At 34.1% G+C, this 22767-nt stretch overlaps 1 protein-coding gene across 1 annotated transcript in view; it reads right to left on the bottom strand.

The window, feature by feature from the left end:
* LOC127851927 (discoidin domain-containing receptor 2-like) overlaps window positions 1-22767 on the bottom strand; it is a 164763-nt gene that overhangs the window by 110179 nt on the left and 31817 nt on the right. Inside the window, exon 2 of the mRNA XM_052385923.1 lies at window positions 9395-9430. Coding sequence (XP_052241883.1) covers window positions 9395-9430 — 36 coding nt within the window. The remainder of the gene's footprint in view (window positions 1-9394; window positions 9431-22767) is intronic.

The raw sequence follows: 22767 nt of genomic DNA on the forward strand, positions 1-22767 counted from the left end.
TACTTCGATTCCAAGGCTGACATCACCCCAGCATAGGGTGTGAATTTCCTTGCCGGTTCTCATCCCAAAATGGGTTGTACATATAAGCCACAGTGAGTGTAATAGAGCTCTTGGGCTTGATTCTCCCAGAGTTTTAGCTGCGTACATATATGTTCATTTGTTAATGCCTGGGCTTGATGCGGTTTATTTCCATAACCTTCTTTTTTCAGAGCTTTTTGTTTACTTTTTAATACTTCCCTCACCTTGGCAAATTCAGGGTCATTTATCAAAGAGTGCTTGTAGTTCATGTGCCTTAAATGCCTGTCGATTGAGCTTAAAAATGCCCTCAAAGATGTGGGTTCATACTCTGATCCATCTTTTTTAGTCACACCCAACAAAAACTCGCAGACCAGAGGGTTCAATTCATGAGGAGGTATATTTTCAATATTTCTTGCCTCATTTTTGTGACTTTTTAGGAAAGTTTTGAAAAGTCTGATGTCATTGTCGGTTTTCTTTTTTGTATTTTAATTTTCGTTTTCAAGCAGAAAGCTATCCACACTTACAGATCTGAAATTCCTTGTTGGTGTTGATGTTGGGTTTTGTTCTTTTTCTTCCTGTGTTGATGCTGTTACCAGTGGTGGTGGGGCTGATGTTGCTGCTCCTGCTGTTGGTGCTGCTGATGTTATTTCTTGTGATTTTGAAGCGCTGTCATCATCTTGTTCATTCATTTCATTAAAAAAGTCAAAGTCAAAGATATTTGAGAAAAGAAGATTTATTTCATTGTTTTCCAATTCATCCATTGTTGTTAAAGAGTTAAGCAGCAGACGAAATAATTATGTTTAAGGGAGGTAAATGTGTGTTTCATGTTCAAGTAGACTAGTCTCCCTTGAATGAAAATTGCAATTGAGGCTCACCATGGGGTTATTGGGGAAGTAGTTCCAGTATCTAACTGAAACAGTGAAAAATAACGATATTTTTCACTGTTATGTTTCACTGATTGAAACAGTGAAATACCACTTTTATTTCACTGATATTTCTCTATAAACCACCGGAAAGCATAAAATAAAATTAAACATTTAGCATCGTCCATGTTTCATAATCAATTGTACATGCCATATAAATTGAGTAAGATTGACAACATGTTCACTACTAATTACACTATATTTTAAATACTTTAAATTGATACAATGCAATCAAATGTTAAGTATTAAGAGATACATTTCACAAACTGCATCAACCAATTAAAATCTCATGCAGCTCAGTGGTATGATGGCAATGGATGCAAGGAATGTAAACAAAGAAGTACAATGTGAAGAAGTACATGTAAAATTAAGATGCTCCTCAACAGATTAAAAGTTCTGCAGTCAATTAAGCCTGGAAAAAGCCTGGCATAATAATGAAGGGTTTATGTCGCCCTGTGTAATAAATGGACTTTGAGCAACATTTTCAATGAGTTCCTTTTGGAATTTGTAAGAAATTTCAGTAGTACGTGTTCTCTTAGGTTTTCCCATGAGAAGTAAATCAAACACCTAGCCATTCTTCGCAACTGATGAGATTTCATCCATTTTTTTGTATTTTATAAAATATGAGAGGGTCTTAAAGAAGAAAGATTTTACTACTCCCATTCCTTTCAATTATTTTGCTGATCAATCTCATAATGTTCTATATTATTGCTGCACAGGATAAACTCACACGGAGTTGCAGCCCTCATAAATCACAGCTGATAAGCCACAATCAGGCTTGCAATGATACCGCAAACCCGGTGAGCCCATCCACACAGGCTTATCAGCTTCCATCCTGCACACACAGTGGAAAACATTGAACAGACAAGGTGTTGTGAGCATAAACTGGGACCATTAAAATCTTCTCTTTAAGTTGGATACAATGCAAGATTTAATGATTATAAATTGATGTTAAAAACAAAATGATCAACATTCAAGCATAAGACCAGCTCAAGTCATATTTTATAGAAAGCATCCAGCAGAATTAATGGTGGGTAAGTTTGGGGGCAAGGTGAAACACAATTTTAAATCAAATTTACTCCAGTTAATAAAACAGGTGACTGTGTGTACTAGATGTCATACAGAAAATAACAAATAAAAAGTATCGTTGAAAATGATGGATGCTCCCCTTATATGACCTTCACCTTGACCCCAGTGACATCATACCTTGCAAGGTGCCTACATGCCAAATATGTAAAAGATCAGTAAAATATTGAAGGCGCTTTGAGAAACTGTAACCAATGTGTGACCTTGAGAATAGCTATTATTAGCCTCGGTGACCTTGACCTTGACCCCAGTGACTTCAAGCCTCATCAAAAGGTAGATATCCATGCAAGGTATCTACATTCCAAATATGTAAGAGATCGGTAAAATATTGAAGGCGCTATGAGAAACTGTAACAAAAGTGTGACGGAAACCTTGAGAAAATCTATAATTAGCCTCGGTGACCTTGACCTTACCCCCAGTGACCTCAAACCTCACCAAAAGGTAGAGGTCCATGCAAGGTACCTACATGCCAAATATGTTAGAGATCGGTAAAAAAGTGAAGGCGCTTTGAGAAACTGTAACCAATGTGTGACCTTGAGAAAAGCTATTATTAGCCTCGGTGACCTTGACCTTGACCCCAGTGACTTCAAGCCTCATCAAAAGGTAGAGATCCATGCAAGGTATCTACATTCCAAATATGTAAGAGATCGGTAAAATATTCAAGGCGCTATGAGAAACTGTAAGAAAAGTGTGACGGAAACCTTGAGAAAATCTATTATTAGCCTCGGTGACTTTGACCTTACCCCAGTGACCTCAAACCTCACCAAAAGGTAGAGGTCCATGCAAGGTACCTACATGCCAAATATGTAAGAGATCGGTAAAATAGTGAAGGCGCTATGAGAAACTGTAACAAAAGTGTGACTGAAGGACGGACTGAAGGAAGGAAGTAAGGAAGGACAAACTGGCAACTATATGCTCCCCGAAAATTTTCGGTGAGCATAAAAACAGTAAATGCATCCTTGAAAAATTATGCAAATTTACACATCATTTCAATAAGCTTAATTTTTCCAACCAATGCCTTGTTTATATTTTTGCAAAAAATAATGATGTTCCTATATTAATACTAATTATGTGTATAAAATACTGCAAATAAGAGCGAATCTACAATCAGCAAGTATTACAAAGCAAGCACATAAGTGACCCTGGAGGCTGAATGTTTTTACAAATCAAGTCAATAGGACAAACCACTCAGAACCGATATTTCATGACCTAACAATCAATTTATTAGACATTAACACAAAGCCCCAGACTGAAGGGGTCATCCCAAAAGGCAAACATACAAGCCTTTCAGAGTTCCTTCGTGTGCTGGCACACCACTCTGGCATGCCATGGATGTTTTCTATTCCAATTGTGACCAAATATCAGTCCCATTGTAAGAAAGCTGAATAAACAGTCAGTCGAAATTTTACTCTGGTTGCTATTATTCCTGTATTCGCCCTTAATTCAGAGAGCATGGCTTTATTATTTGGAAATACAAACAATGGGAGCAATTGCTCAAACCCAGGTCTGGTCACTTTGAATAGCATTCTGTCAATGAAGCCCATGCAGGCACAGCCAAAGTTGGTTAATGGAACCCCACTGTAAAGTTGTACCATGAGACATAATTCTATCATCAATTAACAAATATAAGTATACAACTTATAACTTCTCTTACTTATGCAGTGCATGTTCCCTACCATCTAGTATGGTTTTTGCTTAGCTGTCTAACTCATATTGTCACCTTAATTGATCTTTTCATAGCCAATTAAATTGTAGGCCAAAATGAATACTGCATTTGTTAAAAATACCTAAACTAAGCAAAGAGGAAAATGTTCTGCATGGACTTCAAAAAGTATTAAGTTTTAATATAAAACAGTGGTTGACTATCATGGTTGTGCAGTAAAGGAGTTACGCCATCGGGAAACCCGCTTATTTGTTTGTTCATTAATACGATACAAACGATGACTCCTGCATCCCTGCAATTACATCATGTTAACACATCATTACAGCTTCTTAATATTTGTATAATCCATACATATTATTTCAAAATCATGACACTAAAAAGACAACACATGCCACTGAAATGCAAAATCACCCAAACAAGGCTTCCATTCCAGAAACTTTCTATAATGTTAGTTTGGCCTAAAACGGGCTCCTTTTCTTCACAACTATTTTATCAAATGATGTTAGCAGCATGCCGAACAAACATCTTAATGTCTTGAAATTGAACACCATCTGTGGCGAAACCAAATTGAAAAATGAATAAATGGATGTTGTTTGTCCTGACTCTGTTTATCAATATCGGTATTTAATAAGTTGAAATAAAAAAATCCATCTGAAAAAAATGCTCAAATATAGATTAGTGCATTTTAAATTCATGCTTTGTGCGATTTAACTGAATCAGAACATACATGGCAAATTCTAATTGTTGCAAGGAATGGGCGTCAGACTGTTAACTTGTTTTATCATTGAAAATGGAGAAAAGTACAGTCAAGTCATAGAATTTGAAAAATTAAACCAATCATTAGCTCATTTATCTTACTTCAATTAGTGTAAAAAGGTATTCATTCCATAAAAAGGCTCAATGTAGGGTGAAACATTTCAACAATTATCGTCATCATGTAAAAATTACACAACTCATTACCCGTCAAAGTGATAAATGAACCCACTACAATGCTCAGAGTATTTTTGTTCACAAAACTATACAGATTTCAGATCTGTATAAATTTAAATGGGTCGATGTCTATCAAGGCAGTAGATTAATTAGCACATTTTAGCAATCACAGAAAACTGGTTAAAAGATTGTTTTCATGAAAAAAAATAACAACAGAGATTACATATCCCACTGTCCTTATATTCAGAACAAGCATAGATTTTTTTACGACTAGGTCTGACGTATAACTTAGTAATGTATTCATTAACCCTTTCCCTCTCAGAAGAAAAGTGAAAATGCCTTTGAGAAAACAGCATAAAACCAGAACAGCCTGTGAGTAACTCGCAGTCTGTTCAGGTTGTACGCTGTTTGCTGCTCATCAGTATCTTAGTGCTGGAAATAAAGCCTTTACAACTTGAATTTAGTAAAAACAACAAAGGTATTCATAAAATAAGCGATTTGGGCCACATATATTTGACCTCTGACCTTGAATGATGACCTTGACTTTGACCTTTCACCACTCAAACTGTGCAGCTCCATGAGATACACATGCATGCCAAATATCAAGTTGCTATCTTCAATATTTCAAAAGTATTCGTAAAATAAGCGATTTGGGGCCACATATATTTGACCTCTTGACCTTGAAGGATGACATTGACCTAGACCTTTCACCACTCAAAATGTGAAGCTCTATGAGATACACATGCATGCCAAATATCAAGTTGCTATCTTCGATATTACAAAATCATTCATAAAATGAGCGATTTTGGCCACATATATTTGACCTCTGACCTTGAAGGATGACCTTGACCTTTCACCACTCAAACTGTGCAGCTCCATGAGATACACATGCATGCCAAATATCAAGTTGCTATATTCAATATAGCAAAAGTTATTGCAAAATGTTAAAATTGGCGCAAACCAACCAACCAACCAACAGACCAACCAACCAACAGACCAACAGACAGGGCAAAAACAATATGTCCCCCACTACTATAGTGGGGGACATAAAAATGTATTGAATTAAATTAAATTTCCAAAGGGACTACACATGCGTATTTAAATACGTATCTAAGTGGTAAAGAGTTAAATAAAAACATATGAGTCAGTATGTGTATATTTAGCAATGTTGTAGTCAACAACATTTGAAAGCCAACAAATACCATGGATCCTGTAATGCATGCTTGAAGCTTTCTGTATTTCTGTTCCCACCACTACGGCAAGATTAAGAATCACAAAAGTTTTCTGGGTCTGTCTCTACCACTAGGGCAAGATTAAGAATCATCACAAAAAGGTACCTGGGTCTGTCTCTACCACTAGGGCAAGATTGAGAATCACAAAAGGTTTCTGGGTCTGTCTCTACCACTGGGGATTGATTAAGAATCACAAAAGGTACCTGGGTCTGTCTCTACCACTAGGGATTGATTAAGAATCACAAAAGGTACCTGGGTCTGTCTCTACGACTTGATCAAGATTAAGAATCACAAAAGGTACCTGGGTCTGTATCTACCACTAGGGATTGATTAAGGATCACAAAAGTTACCTGGGTCTGTCTCTACCACTAGGACAACATTAAGAGTCACAAAAGGTACCTGGGTCTGTATCTTCCACTAGGACAAGATTAAGAATCACAAAAGGTGCATAAGTCTGTATCTACCACTAGGGCAAGATTAAGAATCAGAAAGGGTACCTGGGTCTGTATATACCAATAGGGATTGATTAATAATCACAAAATGTACCTGGGTCAGTCTCTACCACTAGGGCAAGATTAAGAATCACAAAAGGTACCTTCGTCTGTATCTACCACTAGGGCGAGATTAAGAATCACAAAAGGTACCTGGGTCTGTATCTACCACTAGGGATTGATTAATATCATAAAAGGTACCTGGGTATGTCTCTACCACTAGGGCAAGATTAAGAATCACAAAAGGTACCTGGGTCTGTATCTACTACTAGGGCAAGATTGAGATTCACAAAAGGTACACCTGGGTCTGTCTTTACCACTAGTGCAAGATCAAGAATCACAAAAGGTACATAAATCTGTATCTACCACTAGGGCAAGATTAAGAATCACAAAGGGTACCTGGGTCTGTATATACCACTAGGGATTGATTAAGAATCACAAAAGGTACCTGGGTCTGTCTCTAAAACTAGGGCAAGATTAAGAATCACAAAAGGTACCTGGTCTGTATCTACCACTAGGGCAAGATTAAGAATCACAAAAGGTACCTGGTCTGTCTCTACCACTAGTGCAAGATTAAGAATCACAAAAGGTACCTGGGTTTGTCTCTACCACTAAGGCAAGATTAAGAATTACAAAAGATACCTGGGTCTGTCTCTACCACTAGGGCAAGATTAAGAATTATAAAAGGTACCTGAGTCTGTATCTTCCACTGTGGCGAGGTTAAGAATCACAAAAGGTACCTGGGTCTGTATCTACCACTAGGGATTGATTAAGAATCATAAACGGTACCTGGGTCTGTCTCTACCACTAGGGCAAGATTAAGAATCACAAAAGGTACCTGGGTCTGTATCTACCACTAGGGCAAGATTAAGAGTCACAAAAGGTACCTGGGTCTGTCTCTACCACTAGGGCAAGATTAAGAATCACAAAAGGTACCTGGGTCTGTCTCTACCACTAGTGCAAGATTAAGAATCACAAAAGGTACCTGGGTCTGTCTCTACCACTAGGGCAAGATTAAGAATCACAAAAGGTACCTAGGTCTGTCTCTACCACTAGGGAAAGATTAAGAATCACTAAAGGTACCTGGGTCTGTCCTTACCACTAGGGCAAGATTAAGAATTACAAAAGGTACCTGGCTCTGTCTCTACCACAAGGGTAAGATTAAAAGGTACCTGGGTATTGATAAAAAGGACCTACTGTGTGTTCACCAGTTAAGAGGTAGCAAAATGGGACAGGGTTCATCACCCAGTTATTTCACTCTAGATCTTCTCAATTAACTTCTTTCACACAACTAACTTGCCAGTATTTCATATTTGGGTTCTCTGCTGTTTCAAACTCACATTATTATTGGTCACTTCGAACATGGTACCTGCCTTGTAGATGCAACTTGCTAGACATGTGCAGGAATTCATGCATGCTTGCTTAGAGGCATATCAGAGTATAGCAGGCATTCCTAAAGATGTTCACATTCCTAATTTCCTTTCAAATGTTAATCAATTAAAGATAAATATATATTTACAACAAATTTTATTACATGTGTGTCGCCATGCCTGCATAAACCGCACAGTAACTCAATATCTCAAATTCCAGATTTGTTAAATATCATTAATATACAAGCCAATCAACACTAAACTAGCTATCTTAACACCACTTAAACCTGTATTAGTCAAAATGTGTTAGTAAATATGTAACTATGGTAACAGTGTCTGTCAATGTAATTTACCATTATTGTGAACCAACACTGTTGAATATTATCATTTATGTTTCAATATAAAACATAGTTACGATAAGCTTTTTCTAAAATGAAATCTAAAGGTAAAGTATAAGTTAAAATCTATCCTTAATAATAAGACATGACACATAAGTTTTTTCTTAAATTAAACCCTAAGGTAAAGTATAAGTTAAAATATATCCTAGATAATAAGAAATGACTTTTATAATTTAATACTGTTAATTATAATATACATATGTAATGATAAATACTAGGGATCAATTATCAATATAAAGAAACAATCAAATAATGTTAGTTATACATATTAAAAGCGATTATAGCATAAATACATGTACATAGTCCCTTCGATTTCAATCAGTAATCGTGTGTTATGCGTCCATGTTATATATAAGTGAATATACCTTATGCTGATATTCCTTATTTAAATATGTTTCAGAAAGTGCTTTTACCAAGTATTATAACTTGGTGTAAAATTACTTGAACTTCATCAATTAATACTCCCACATAAAATTTCATTGAGATATTTTGCATTTTAATGATTAAACTATGTTTAAATTTCCAATTTAATGTTTTGCTTGTTTTATCTTCAGCAAATAAGCTCACTTTTGTTGCCAAAACAGTATGTTTTGTCATATTCCAAGAAAAAGGAATTCTCTCCTCAATCAGCACCATTCAATTTGGAAAATGCCTCTGATGTTTATAAAAATTCAAACACTCTGATGTTTATACAAATTCAAACACATCGATGTTTATAAAATTTCAAACACACCTTAATTCCAACACGCGTTATTTTGACTGTTTTAGGGGTGTTTTTCTATACAGTAGTCAGCGAGGTGTAAGACATATTTAATAAAGACATATTCATTCATGTATAAGTAGTCTAATGATTTCTTGGTATTTCTTAAAACAAATGTTTTGATACATGCATTGGAACTATCTGACATAAACATAGTTGAAAACTAGCAATAACCAACAAAATACAAGTTCATAAAAGATTACAGATCAACTAAACACTAAATAATTCTAGTACTGGATTAAATTGGGCTTCATATATGTGCGTAAAGTGTCGTCCCCCATTAGCTTTGAGGGACAAACGTTCTGCCTTCACTGACTTTTCTTTAGAAGAGACCTCCTTTAAACAAAAAAACCCATGAAAGCATAGAGTATCGTCACTGATAGGTCTGTGCAGACTGCACATGCTACTCTGAGAAAAAACTTTACACACATTTATTAAGCCCCATTTTCCTAGAATTAGGGTCATTTATCAAAAGGCAAACATGCATAAAGACACACACAAATGTGCAAGGATCAATACATACTTCGTTTTTTGAAGTTGTGGTGGCTGGTATCGGAGGCTAAAAATAAAGCAAAACAAAATAGTTGAAGCAACAGACGGACAGAAGTGTTGCATGAACACACTTAAGACATGGGCAGTCACTTAAACATGTATACCACGAACATGCTTACCATGGTTACACAAAGGTACGATAGTGACAGCAATACAAAAACTTTACAATGACAAAACATGTAGATAAATTATGCCCCCTCGCCTCACAATTTTTATATTATTATTATTATATATTGTATATACATGAAGTACCACAAATTATAACATTATAAAAATCTATATAAAATTGAACCTCACTCTAGAAAAATGGTGCATATTGCATGTTTGTAAAGCATTGAACCACATAAACCTGTGCAGTTTCACAGGCTATTCAGAGAGAACACTTTCCGCTTTAATGAAATTCTTCTTTAAAGTGTCTTTTTATGGAAAGCCCAGTCTATGCGGAGAGAGTCGTCCCATTAAGTCCAGTTTACCAACAGCGAGGCTTAAATTTTTCACATTGGGTTAATAAAGGTATTTAAAATACTTATATAGAAGTTGCTTTTCAAGCAGTTGAATAAAGATCACTAAGTTTTCAATATTTGATATGATCAAGTAAAACGAATTCATACTTCAAACATCCATTAAACTGTGCTAAGCAATTTAATATTTATTAGTCTTTATGGCCTAGATATTTAGTGTGGTATTGTTTTGAGGTTGTAAAGTATAAGGTAAGCATAAATTAAGGTAAAATGAAAATAATAGTTCTGGTCCAGACATACAGCACACACAGACTGTATGACACGACTATGGCATAACATTACTATATGAACCAAACTTAAACAGAGAACATGACATCAATACAATGTGCTTTACAAAATATAAAAATATCATTTTATCTCACACAAACTGTTTTTCATTAACAATGATTTTTATCAATAAGAATAAGATATATGATTGCATAATACCAATATTTTATATTATATAAGTTTCAAATAATAAAATTCATGCATATACCTCACTAGTCATACAGTGACATTTTATATGTTTGGTCGTTTTAGAGTTCCTTGCAAGTTATCATGACCCATAACTATGCGATAAGGGAGGTAAAGTTTGTTAAAGATTAAACAGTGATAGTCCAAATAAGATGTATGTGAGTAAAAGGACACTACAGTGAATAATATGTAGAAAAAGTTGACAAGGAAATGACATTTTGTGAGGTTAATCCTACCCGAAAAGAGATGATCAAGGGAAGTAATTCAGAGTCAGAGGATCAAGAGAGACCACTCTATATGGTGGAATGTAACCCAACTCTAAATGGTGGAATGTAACCAAATACCCTCCATTCATACATGAAGCATTTGCAAGTTGCAATTGCGATTGTTGTATTCTGCTTTTCTGTTGTTGTAGCTGCAGAATAAAGAAGAGAGCTTATCAAAATACTTTGAGTTAATTGATTAATCTTGTCCAAAATCATTTTTTTCTCTGATTTTTTTTTAGGCATTGCTGTGTAGGATGGGTTTTGACCTTGATTTATTTAGATAACTATGCAGCGGAAGAATTCAATGCCCAATAGAATTGCACACATTCTAATTGTAGGGAATGCAAACTTACAACATGGGTTAAATGTCCGTAAATAATTGGTCCACACTCCTGGTGTTTAAAGTGTACATAATTATTCAAGTAAGCTATTAGAATAACGTTGTGAATATATTTTTAACAAAAATACTTGTACTGAAGATAATAATGAACACTATTAGTCATTGCGATTGCATGATGAACAGACTTTTTTATTTATTCACATTAGGAAATAAGTATTGTATTTAGGCTACATATTAAGCGTTCTTAAGATAGCAATTATTACGCATCAATTCACTGGGCCTATGTCGATCAAAATATACAAATAATGCTTGCTGAGCTTGCGTGAAAGCTCTCATTTGATACTATTAAATAAATTGTGAAATTATATTCATAAACAAATAAAACTAACTGTGTATGTTAATTTGTATTTGCATTGTGGTTGCGTTTTCTTTTCTTAATTACTTTTGAATGTGCATTTTATCAACTTCACCAGTATTACGCTGTCCAATGTATAATATTGAAAAACTTTCCATAAAATCACGGTAAATGAAGTTTTGAAAACGAGAAAATGTTATCAATATTAAGGGGTTTTGCGGCAGTTTATTTAACCGAGTATATATTTATAGCAACACCGATTATGCTATTATCACAACTCAATATTTTGTTATCAGTATCATCAGAAATGACCGTGTTGGTTCATAATACAATTGTCAGTGGTTCGATCCCAGGTGGGGTTAACTTTTTTTGCTTTCTTTAATTTCATTCTTGTTTTATACTGGAGTTCTTTAGTCCTGTTGTTTACATTTATCAATTTAAAGCATTTAAAAAAAAATTTAAACATGCCGAAATTTGTGAACAAGTTATTCATGATTAAGGTCGATCTTGATACTGAATGGTCTTATGTTTGTGATTAAATATTGTTTTTTATTAATGTCTTTTGGTAAGCTTTTGTGATCCCAGTTAAGATTGTAAACAATTTCTAATGTTTATGCATATTTCTAACAATCTATGTACCGGTACTTGGGTTTTGCCTAATTGCCGTATTTTATGAAATTTGACCTAGACGGTAGGGATTGTTAAAACAAAAAATCTCTGTTAAAAGTGCGGTGCCCCCCTTTTTTTATTTGTGTTTTATGATGACAATACGTAGATGAACATATTTGAGCAGTTTCGCAGAATTCTATTTGACATAATTTTTTTAAATTCCATTTATGTGGTTACAATAGTAAAATAATGACGTTTTTTTTGGTGACATAAAAATAAAAATAATATTTTTTTTTAATTTAACTTGTGTTCTCCATTCTGTTGGTAGTGTGTGGTTTAATTAAATGGTATATGATGTATTTTAGCATATATAATATCTACATGTTGCCAATTTCATAGGTTATTAATTATTTTTACGCAAAAAGAGATTTTTCAGTTTTATTGAAAAAGTACATGTTATATAATGGTGAATTAAATCAAAACAAGGCCGGTGACCCCATGTTTTTATTTCATTTCGTATAGTATTTATATAAATAACTTAAATATAAATTTTAGACAAAATCTATTTGATGGAAAAAAAATCAGCAAAACTGCAGCAACACCCCTTAACTTATTTTTATCAGCATAGCAAAAATACTCGATAAGCAAATTATTATGAACATTTTATTGTGGTTCCACATAACTCTTTCACCAAGAACAAAACAGAAATATGTAATACGAGACCACTTAAATTCTTCACTTGCATTATTCATAATGTGTCAGAATATTATTTATGCTGCATCAGATAGTATAACATGTCAACAGAATGATATCTGTCCATCTTAATTTTCTGTTGCCCTTTTTCACGGTATTTAGCATATTTTTGACTCCTAGGTGAAAAGTTTCAAATTTTGTTTATATACAGTTACATAAAGAGGATATTCTCTACTATAGGGGATTTCACTCTAATATTTGAATATTGTCCACACAAAAAATACTCGAAGAAAAGCATTGTAATATGTATTGACAAAAAATGACATCATACTAAATATAATAGCAATAAAACAATGTACCAAATTATGGCCATTATGGTAAAAGGTCTCATTTTTTTTTTTTAAACTTATTTCGAATGCCCTCTAAAATATATTTAACAATACAATGTCAAGTCTTTACATATTTTCACATCTATCCTTGTTGTTTATTGAATTAAAAACAACAATGATTTGTGTTCTTTTGTCTAGAAATGTCTGTGAATATGTGTTTTACGTTAGAATTGTGGAAGGATTGCTTAAAAAACTTTAATTACAAGCCCCAAAGGAACATGAACACTGATATTTTTTTATGAAAAATCGACCTCAACAATTTTCAAAGAAGCAGTTAACGGCTTTAATTGGAGGTCATGTCAATCGAATACCACAGGCTATGGTATCTGTATCTGTTAAAGACAATTTAATCACCAATTTAAATATAATGTAGCATGAAGATGAGTCTAGGGAGACTGGTTTCTTGGATTCCTCACAACATTGGACAACTTGGACAAAGAAATTATTGAACCCTGTTCAACCTTTTATCCTGACAACCAATCAGATCAGCTGTTACATCTTTTTATTGGGTCTGTTTGGTTATGGCATATGACAACTTGCATTTTCACAAAATTGGTTATCTAAATTTATTTTATCAATTAAACAATAACTAACGGAATAAGACAGTTTAACCAAGTCCAACCCATTTCCCATTTTAGGGATTTGTATTGTTTCGATTGTTTTAATGACAAAAATATTTATATTATAGTTTTCAAACTTAAAACGCTGCCTTTCTAAAAAAAACAAATATTGACACAATTAATTTTGTTTCACCAGACTTATACAGACTTGGCCTCAATGTGACGAAGTAGTTTAAACAATTTTGTTTAATACAAGACCATTTGAATAAATGAATTCTAAAGGTGACACTGCAGTATGAGATCAGAAGCAAAAATTTGCATTTATGTAATGGTAATATTCTTGTTTCATGCATGTCTTAACTTTTATCATCACAATCCGGGTATTGTTTGAGGACCGCCAGTTTTCAGGAGGTGTTTAATGCAGGATGTAATAGGATAGCCTAGATATGCGCAGACGAGATTTAAACAAATTATGGGAAGCTATTCAAATGTCAATCATATCACAGTACCCTGGCGATCACCGTGTCAATCTTAACCATTGGAAAGCCTTGGTTTTTACCCTTTAGAATTCTTTGCTATCATTTGCAAAACAAATTGTTGAAATGTGCAAAACCCTTACAATTGGTTGTGAGCCTTTTCACATGCGTCAATTCTGCATTAATTTTGTTTTCAAAATTTTTTCAAAACATCAGTGATTGGCAAGTTGGGCTACGAAGAAGTAAAAAGATCCCAAAGGGGAAATATTTAAGTAAAATTACTTTAATGACAGTAAAATTGTTCTTTATGTTCCTTAAGCAAATTAGCTTTCATTGAATCATACGCTTCAAGAGAGATTTAAAAACATATGTTTCTTCAGTTAATTACACCAATGACTGCCATTTTATTTTCAGAAGATTATTGTTGATGGTTTAAGGGGATTTCACTTTTAAAATTTTAGTGACTCTTTATAGTTATTTGAACAATATTGGAAAAAGACATCTTCAAAGTGAATTTGTGTTGTAAATTATGTAAATGACATGCTTCGGTGGATTGATAATGTAACAAGTAAATTTAACCTTGGCTAAAAACTGCTTCAAACATTGATATGTTTTAATTAATGTAATTTATTAATGTGTTGACTTTTAATCATACCTGTTCAATATGTCTTTTAATATACTGGAACTGCCCATGCATTTAATCGTTTCTTTTCAACTATAACTACTTCCTAAATAAATACTAGTATGTGTCAACCTTTCTTCTTAGTTTTTTTATTTTAAAGCTCTTATACTTGAATGTTGATGGGGAAACTAAGATTGTATAACAATGAGGATGAAACTTAGACTGTGTCCCAATGAGGGTGAAACTAAGACCGTATCACAATGAGTATGAAACTTATGAAACTGTATCACAACGAGGATGATACAATCTTAATTCCACCCTCATTGTGATACAGTCTTAGTTTCACCCTCATTGTAATACAGTCTAAGTTTCCCTCTCATTGTGATACAGTCTTAAGTTTCACCCTCATTGTGATATAGTCTTAGTTTCATCCACAGTGTGATTAAGGGTGAAACTATAACTTCATCACAATGAGGGTGAAACTTAGACTGTATCACAATGATGGTGAAATTACTAGTAATACTGTATCACAATGAGGGTAAAACTAAGACTGTATTACAATATGGGTCACTTAGACTGTATCACAATGAGGGTGAAACTAAGACTGTATCAGACTGAGGATGAACCTAAGACTGTGTCATAATGAGGATGAAACAAAGACTGTAATACAATGAGGGTGAACGTTAGACTGTATCAATAGGTTACTCAAATAGGACATTTTCCTACTCAACCCTCATCATGTGACCTAGAACTGTATGCACCCACATTTTGTTCTGAAGTCAATTGTTGAGCCTTTGAGTTATGTTGTTTTTTCCCAAGGATCTTCTAGTAGAATTATATTACCAGATTTTTTTCCAATATTGACAAGTGATAAATTTCTACTCAGTTTCCAACATTTATTGGCTTTCAAGATTAAAGCCATTGTTTGCCAAAAGGGGCCCTAATTAGCTTGCTTCAATACTGGGGACTTTCTCCTGAAGGGATCTCAGCTGCAAGGAAAGGCGGCTGGAACTGGAGCCCTAACTGGTCCTTTAAAGCAACATACTCTGGTAATTCATTAATGATGCCTATTCTTGTTCTTCTTTTAGATCAGATATAAGACATACACGAGAAAATGTTACATGTTGTTCTCATGGCTCTTAATCGTCCTCGAAGGACATGATAACAAATCAAATTGCATAAAATGGAATCAAAATCCAGGATATCAATTTAAGGGGAAAAGCATCATTATTTCAATACAATTTAGCTCGGAATGATATACCTTCATTTAGTCCCTGCATGATATAGACTTGGGAGTTTTATGGTAATCTTACATACCATAATGCATGCATGTGTATAGGTAATTGGTTAGGTGTTAATTAGCGTCACAGGATTTTGCCTCCTTGAATATGTGTCTAGTTGCCAGGGTAAATATTGCTCAATGTAAAGGGACCAATTAAAGACATTTTGTCCTTGGAGGGCTGCCACAGATTCCAAATACAGTGTTACGAATATACACACCATAAACATTAATGCTTTTTCTGATTTACATGTCATACTTAATTGATCGTTAATTGAAGGTCATATTCATTGAGGTAAAAAAGTGTACTCTTACTGTATTAATACTTTCTTTGTGTGCATTAAATATTTCATCAAAATTATATTATTTTTTTCGTTTAAGACTATTTATTTGTATATCGTCTATCGCATAAAAAGCCAGTGACACACACAGACATTCTCAAGTCCATTTCATGGAAAAAACAAGTCATTGGCACAAAAAAAGAAGAAGAAACTTCAAAATTCAATGTACACAATCTACAAATGCAAGTCATCACATGGATTTCAATGTTTCTAATTAGGTGGAAAAATACTCAAGGTAAAAGCACCGGGACAAAATAACATGCAAATGACTATGCAACGAAAGGAGAGACTTTGTATAAACTGAGCTGAAAGTTGTACACCACAAAGATTCAAATGATAAGTAGATCAATGGTGAAGTGTGAAGAGTGTACATACCATTGCAGCTCTTTAAGTCAGATTTAAGTTTAAAAGAGAGACAAATACTTGTTCTTTTCCAAACTATCCCTTTAATACATAACCATATACCGGTAATGTGGTTGAAAATATATCTATTTTTAGAAAAAAGTATACAATTTCCGAATGTATCTTTGTATCATGATAAAATCTCTCTGAGCTTTTATTCCTGCAAATTTAAATTCTTTATTACAACAATAACGTGGAATATCTTTCATCTTTACTGAATGATTAAGTGAATTTAAAACATTATAAGGTGCAAAACACTTCAGAGATAAACTTTATTTTAAATGTAGATTTAGCTTTACACACAGAAAAAGCATTCACAGATTATCATTTAGTCTGAGGCGTTATTGCCTTAACATTTTATTCGCCGCTAAACACTTATCAAGGCTTTTGTTCTTGATTTGGAGAAAGGGCCTGCAGGCCTTCCATTTCTGGGACAAAATTATAGAGAAAACTGAGATAGGAGTATAAATTATCCCAAAGTAAGATTCAAATTTTGGGAAATTTGCATCATTTTAAAGAAATTCTCTATGGGAGAGGGGCCTTAAATACAAGGCCCTTGCTAAAGAAGGAAGAGAAGCCCTGCATATGGTGACCTTGCAGTCTGTTGGACAAGGCCTTAGGCTTGAGCGTCCTTCATTACATATGTTGGGTTGCTATTCAATTGATTAAGCTTAAGTAATCGGTTAAGAGCAATGAGCATTTGACCATGGCATAACACTGAAACATACCGCTAATAAGTGTTCTGGTTCCGCTTATAAGCGCTCATATGTCCATGCAGATGCATCTCCTTACAAACCGCTGTAACTGTGAGAGGTGACATTGACACTGCATATATTGTGACAGCGCAATTACTTGTTACCTGGGAGACACTTAATAATGAGGAGAATTAACGTGATAAACATTGAACATGGTCATTTGTCACCAGGGATTTGCAGAATTTTTATGGTCGGTGATACAAATGACACTCAAATCCGGGTTATGTTTTTGTTTCTTGATGTGATATGGTTAGTGTCAGCAAATTTAATCCCTTAATAACACAATATTTTTTACTAATTGTTTGTTAGAAAAGCATTTTATATCCTGAATACATAATTATTATGCATGTTTAAAGCATAATATTTATATGCCCATTTCAACGATAGCCTACCAAACATTTTAAAGAGGGAATGCTTTCTGTTTATTTTTGTCATAGATATAAACTCATAGAATCATATTTTATTCTCATCCTGAATTTAATTTAATTGTGACCACAATAATTTATAATCTGTTAAATGCAAAACTGTCATATCTGATAAAGACTTGTGTAAGCCGATAGACCAGTTTCACACTGTGTCATTGACATACGGGCGCCTGAAGTCAGATAAGGTACTTAGACTTCCACCTCTATCTCTCAACTATGTAGGAAATGTGCACCCTTGGAGAGTGAACGTGTTGACTCTAGATACCTTCCTATTGAAAAAATGTACATGTCAAACATCATTAAGTCCACACAACAGAGTTACTTTGCATAACCAAACAAAAACCTGTTTTTAAAAGCGAGACGTAATTACAAACTGTCAGTTCATGAGGTGGTCACAGTTGATCATTCGGACAATGTGTATTTAATCTTCATTACATTTTTTTACTATTCCTACAGCAAAACATGCAGTTATTGTATCGTAACCACACATTTATGGCGTCTAACTGAGTAGACAAAATGACTTTTTAGACGCTTGAGAATAATTTAAGACTTGGGATATGTTCTTCAATCTTGCTCAAAGCAATCGTGTCGCCCTCAAAATACGGTTTGGTTTATAAAAACAGCACAAACATTTGGAAGTGTACCTTTAGGAGAGGTATCAACTCTGACTTGACATACAGATTTATGCCATAAATCATTTATGTTGTCATCAGACAAGAAAAACTAGTTAGCTTCTGATAGTCAAGTGTTCTCTTTTGGTTCTGCTTTGAAGACTCCTATAAAACTATGGCTGCTGATTTTTCCACATGGCTGCTTTTGCTTCTGATTTTGCATAAAGGACTTCTTTTGCTGCTGATTTTGCATATAGGGCTGTTTTTGCTGCTGATGTTTCCATAAGGCTGCTTTCACTGCTGATTTTTAAGACGGCAGTCTTTTCTGCTGATTTTACAATATGGCTACTTTTTCTGCTTATTTTACCATATGTTTGCTTTTGCTGCTTATTTCACAATACGGATACTTTTCTGCTGATTTCACAATATGGCTTACTTTGTTGCTGATTTTACATTACATCTTCTACTTGCTATATTATAACCATACTCAGACCAACCAATATTTTAATCTGAGGCCCGACTGTTTGGTTAAAACTAAGTTTTTTTATTACAAAAAAATATAAATCCCAATATAAGATTTAAATGTTTTTTTTATCGACAGCATAACTGCTATTGGAATTTTTATCTTGTTAGTTGTGAGTGTAGCTCACGACTAATGTAGAGAGTCAGTTTTGAAAGTCAGTCTGCTTTAGCTACGCTAGGAATGATAACTGCATTAAGTCAGTCTGCTGCAGCAAAACACAGACATGTATCGAGAAAGTCGAAGTTAATTGAATATTAACGTTATTAGCCGAACAGGAGATCGATAAGTTGTGTAATCACGTTGCTTTTAATGTCTTTTAACGAATCCAGTTGCATTTTGTCGGCAACTGCATGGACATGTGTGTGTTCTCGATAAAAACGGTCACGTCCAGTGTTCCACAATCTTTCAGCAATAGGCATATACTGCGTTTCATACCTCTTGTATATATAATACATATACGAGGTTTTTTTTTTAAACTGTGAATTTGTGTCAATATTCGGTGTTGAAAAGTCAAACCATACACAATAGGTATACATTTAACAATCTGGAACCTCTGGGGTAAGCTCGGGGGTGGGGCAAATTTATGATACTGCTGCCTGTGAAGTGAACACCACTTTTCGTTGTAATGGTATTTTTTTAAGTCTTTTCTTGGGGAAAAATCCACTTAAGGTGGAAAATTTGTTCCTGATTAGCCTGTGCAAACTGCAAAAGCTGTTCTAGGACAACACTCTATGAACATGCATTAAGCCCCATTTCCCAGAGTATGGCCCATATTGTGTTCACAAGGTGTGTAACAGTAGGATAAACAAGCCACAATACTGACCAATGATTGTCTATCATTCAGGGATCATATATTTGTACTCAGATAAAACCTTTAACAACTACCTATGAATTAAATTTTGAAATTTCAATTTAAATCGCGAACTCGACGAGACACTGAGGAGGCTTGGGAGGACGACGTGTTGCCAGTTTACATACATTTGTAGCTAAGTATGCGTCCCTTTTCCTTAAATCTACCAGACATTTATTCAAAGTTGTGCCTCACCAGTCTTGAATTATATTGCACATTTACAGTATGATCATTATTGGAACATTATCGCTATGATTTCACAACTTAAGTGCGACAGCGAGCATCAATCGTGAAAGCCTCACACAATACTAATGTGTTCATTAAAAGCCGACGAGTGAAGTGATAGAAGTACTAAAGGCTGTCTTTCATTTTTCGAAAAGACATTTATTTTAAAATAAGTCGGAGGTAAATCATTAATCCTGCCCCTTTTAGTAATTCTATCGGAAGGCGGCGGTACAAAATCTTGTAATTTAGCAACAAGGACAAATGAAAGCACTACACCTCGGTGTAATGAATACACCATTTAATGAAATTTGATGATTTATCGTTGATTTTATCTCCAAAACAGTATAAATGGCAGCTTGAAAACAGCGGGTAGGTTACTTTTGATTTTAATTTGATATATTGAAAACAGGTGAATAAAATATCAGGCCCCCTAATCTGTGCATTTACAATTTGCAAATAACAGGATTTAGCTTTCATAATAGAGCTATTGGGGCGATATATGAATGCATAACGACAAGTAAATGAGATTTTAAATACAAGTGCAGCTACTTAAGGTCACTTGTTAAGGAAGAATTTAAATGTTTATTACTGAGATTAAGCTGCTATTATAGCAAATGATTGAAAGGTATTTCAATTAACATATTGCTGAGCCCCACCTATTTAAAAGACATGAGCCGCATTATGCGAAAATGGGTCTTATGCAATATGTGTCATTTATGCATTCCGACTTAGTGACCCAGTCTGCTACAAAGTCATGCAAGGTTTTGTGGTTTCATAAGTGGACAGGGTAGCTCCTGACCAGACTGCGAAAATACATACTGCATAAGACCCATTTTTGCTTGACTCAGCTCATAGTAGACATTTGTTCTCCTTCTATGTGTGTTTAAGTGTTTGAAATGTTTTTATGCAGACAATGTAAATAATTGTCATTATTTTATAGTACATGTGCTTATATCTCAATGAACAGATTTTGTTTTGATAATGCATCAAGATGCTCGCTGTACGTTTATCGATCATCACCCTTGAAACTTTTCTCTAAGATTTTCATTAATTAAACACTCATGCTAAATTTAAAAAAAATAACATTTTTTTCAGGCCTTGAATGCGTTTTTTTTTTTGTTATTTTATAACAGGGGATTTTGGTATTGTATATTTTTTCTTTTTCATGTATGCAAAGCTCCCCAATCAAATGTACTCCCAAATTTCATTTGTTTAACATCAATGATGTTCACACTTATAAAATGCTTAAAATGTGAACTTATACCACAAGGTGCTGAACAAATATCGGGATTTACTGGCACAATATGGGCTACTTTTATGTGATTCAATCACAGTATTACCTAATATAGCTGCTGATAATAATGATCCAGGTGGAAAGAGTTTCTTTTATTTTATTGTGTACCAACAAACTGATATGAATTTATTGTACCAGCACATTTGTTGACTTTAATTTGTCTTTTATGTTTGTTATCATACACACCTGCAAGATGGGGCAATGCTGTAAACTGATAACAAATGCTCATCTATGAAACGCTGTATTAACAAGGATTTATACTAGATAACATATTCAAATGTGAATTCAAATTATGTTTTCTTTCCTCATTTTCTTTAATAGGGAAATTGATGATACTGCCACATTAGTAAAAGAAATGCCAAAACTCAGTTGAAGAGAATGTGAAAATTCAGGTAAAGAGTCAATGTCACAACTCAGTTGAAAATAATGTCACAATTCAGTTGAAGAGTCAATGTCACAATTCAGTTGAAGAGTCAATGTCACAATTCAGTTGAAGAGTCAATGTCGCAATTCAGTTGAAGAGTCAATGTCACAATTCAGTTGAAGAGTCAATGTCACAATTCAGTTGAAGAGTCAATGTCACAATTCAATTGGATAGTTATTGTCACAATTCAGTTGAAGCATCAATGTCACAATTAAGTTGAAGAGTCAATGTCATAATTCAGTTGAAGAGTCAATGTCACAATTCAGTTGAAGAGTCAATGTCACAATTAAGTTGAAGAGTCTATGTCACAGTTCAGTTGGACAGTCAATGTCACAATTCAGTTGAATAGTCAATGTCACAATTCAGTTAAAGATTCAATATAACAATTTAGTCGAATTCAATGTCACAATTCAGTTGAAGAGTCAATGTCGCAATTCAGCTGAAGAGTCAATGTCACAATTCAGTTGAAGAGTCAATGTCACAATTCAGTTGAAGAGAATGTCACAATTCAGTTGAAGAGTCAATGTCACAATTCAGTTAAAGAGTCAATGTCACAATTCAGTTAAAGAGTCAATGTCACAATTCAGTTGAAGTCAATATCATAATTCAGTTTAAGAGTCAATGTCACAATTTAGTTAAAGAGTCAATGTCACAAATAAGTTGAAGAGTCAATGCCATAATTCAGTTGAAGAGTGAATGCCACAATTAAGTCGAAGGCAATGTCACAATTCAGTTGAAGAGTCAATGTCACAATTTAGTTGAAGAGTCAATGTCACAATTCAGTTAAAGAGTCAATGTCACAATTCAGTTGAATAGTCAATGTCACAATTCAGTTGAAGAGTCAATGTCACAATTCAGTTGAAGAGTCAATGTCATTATTAAGTTTAAGAGTTAATGTGACAATTCAGTTTATGAGTCAATGTCATAATTC

Source organism: Dreissena polymorpha, chromosome 11, assembly GCF_020536995.1.
Source record: "Dreissena polymorpha isolate Duluth1 chromosome 11, UMN_Dpol_1.0, whole genome shotgun sequence".
NCBI lineage: Eukaryota > Metazoa > Mollusca > Bivalvia > Myida > Dreissenidae > Dreissena > Dreissena polymorpha.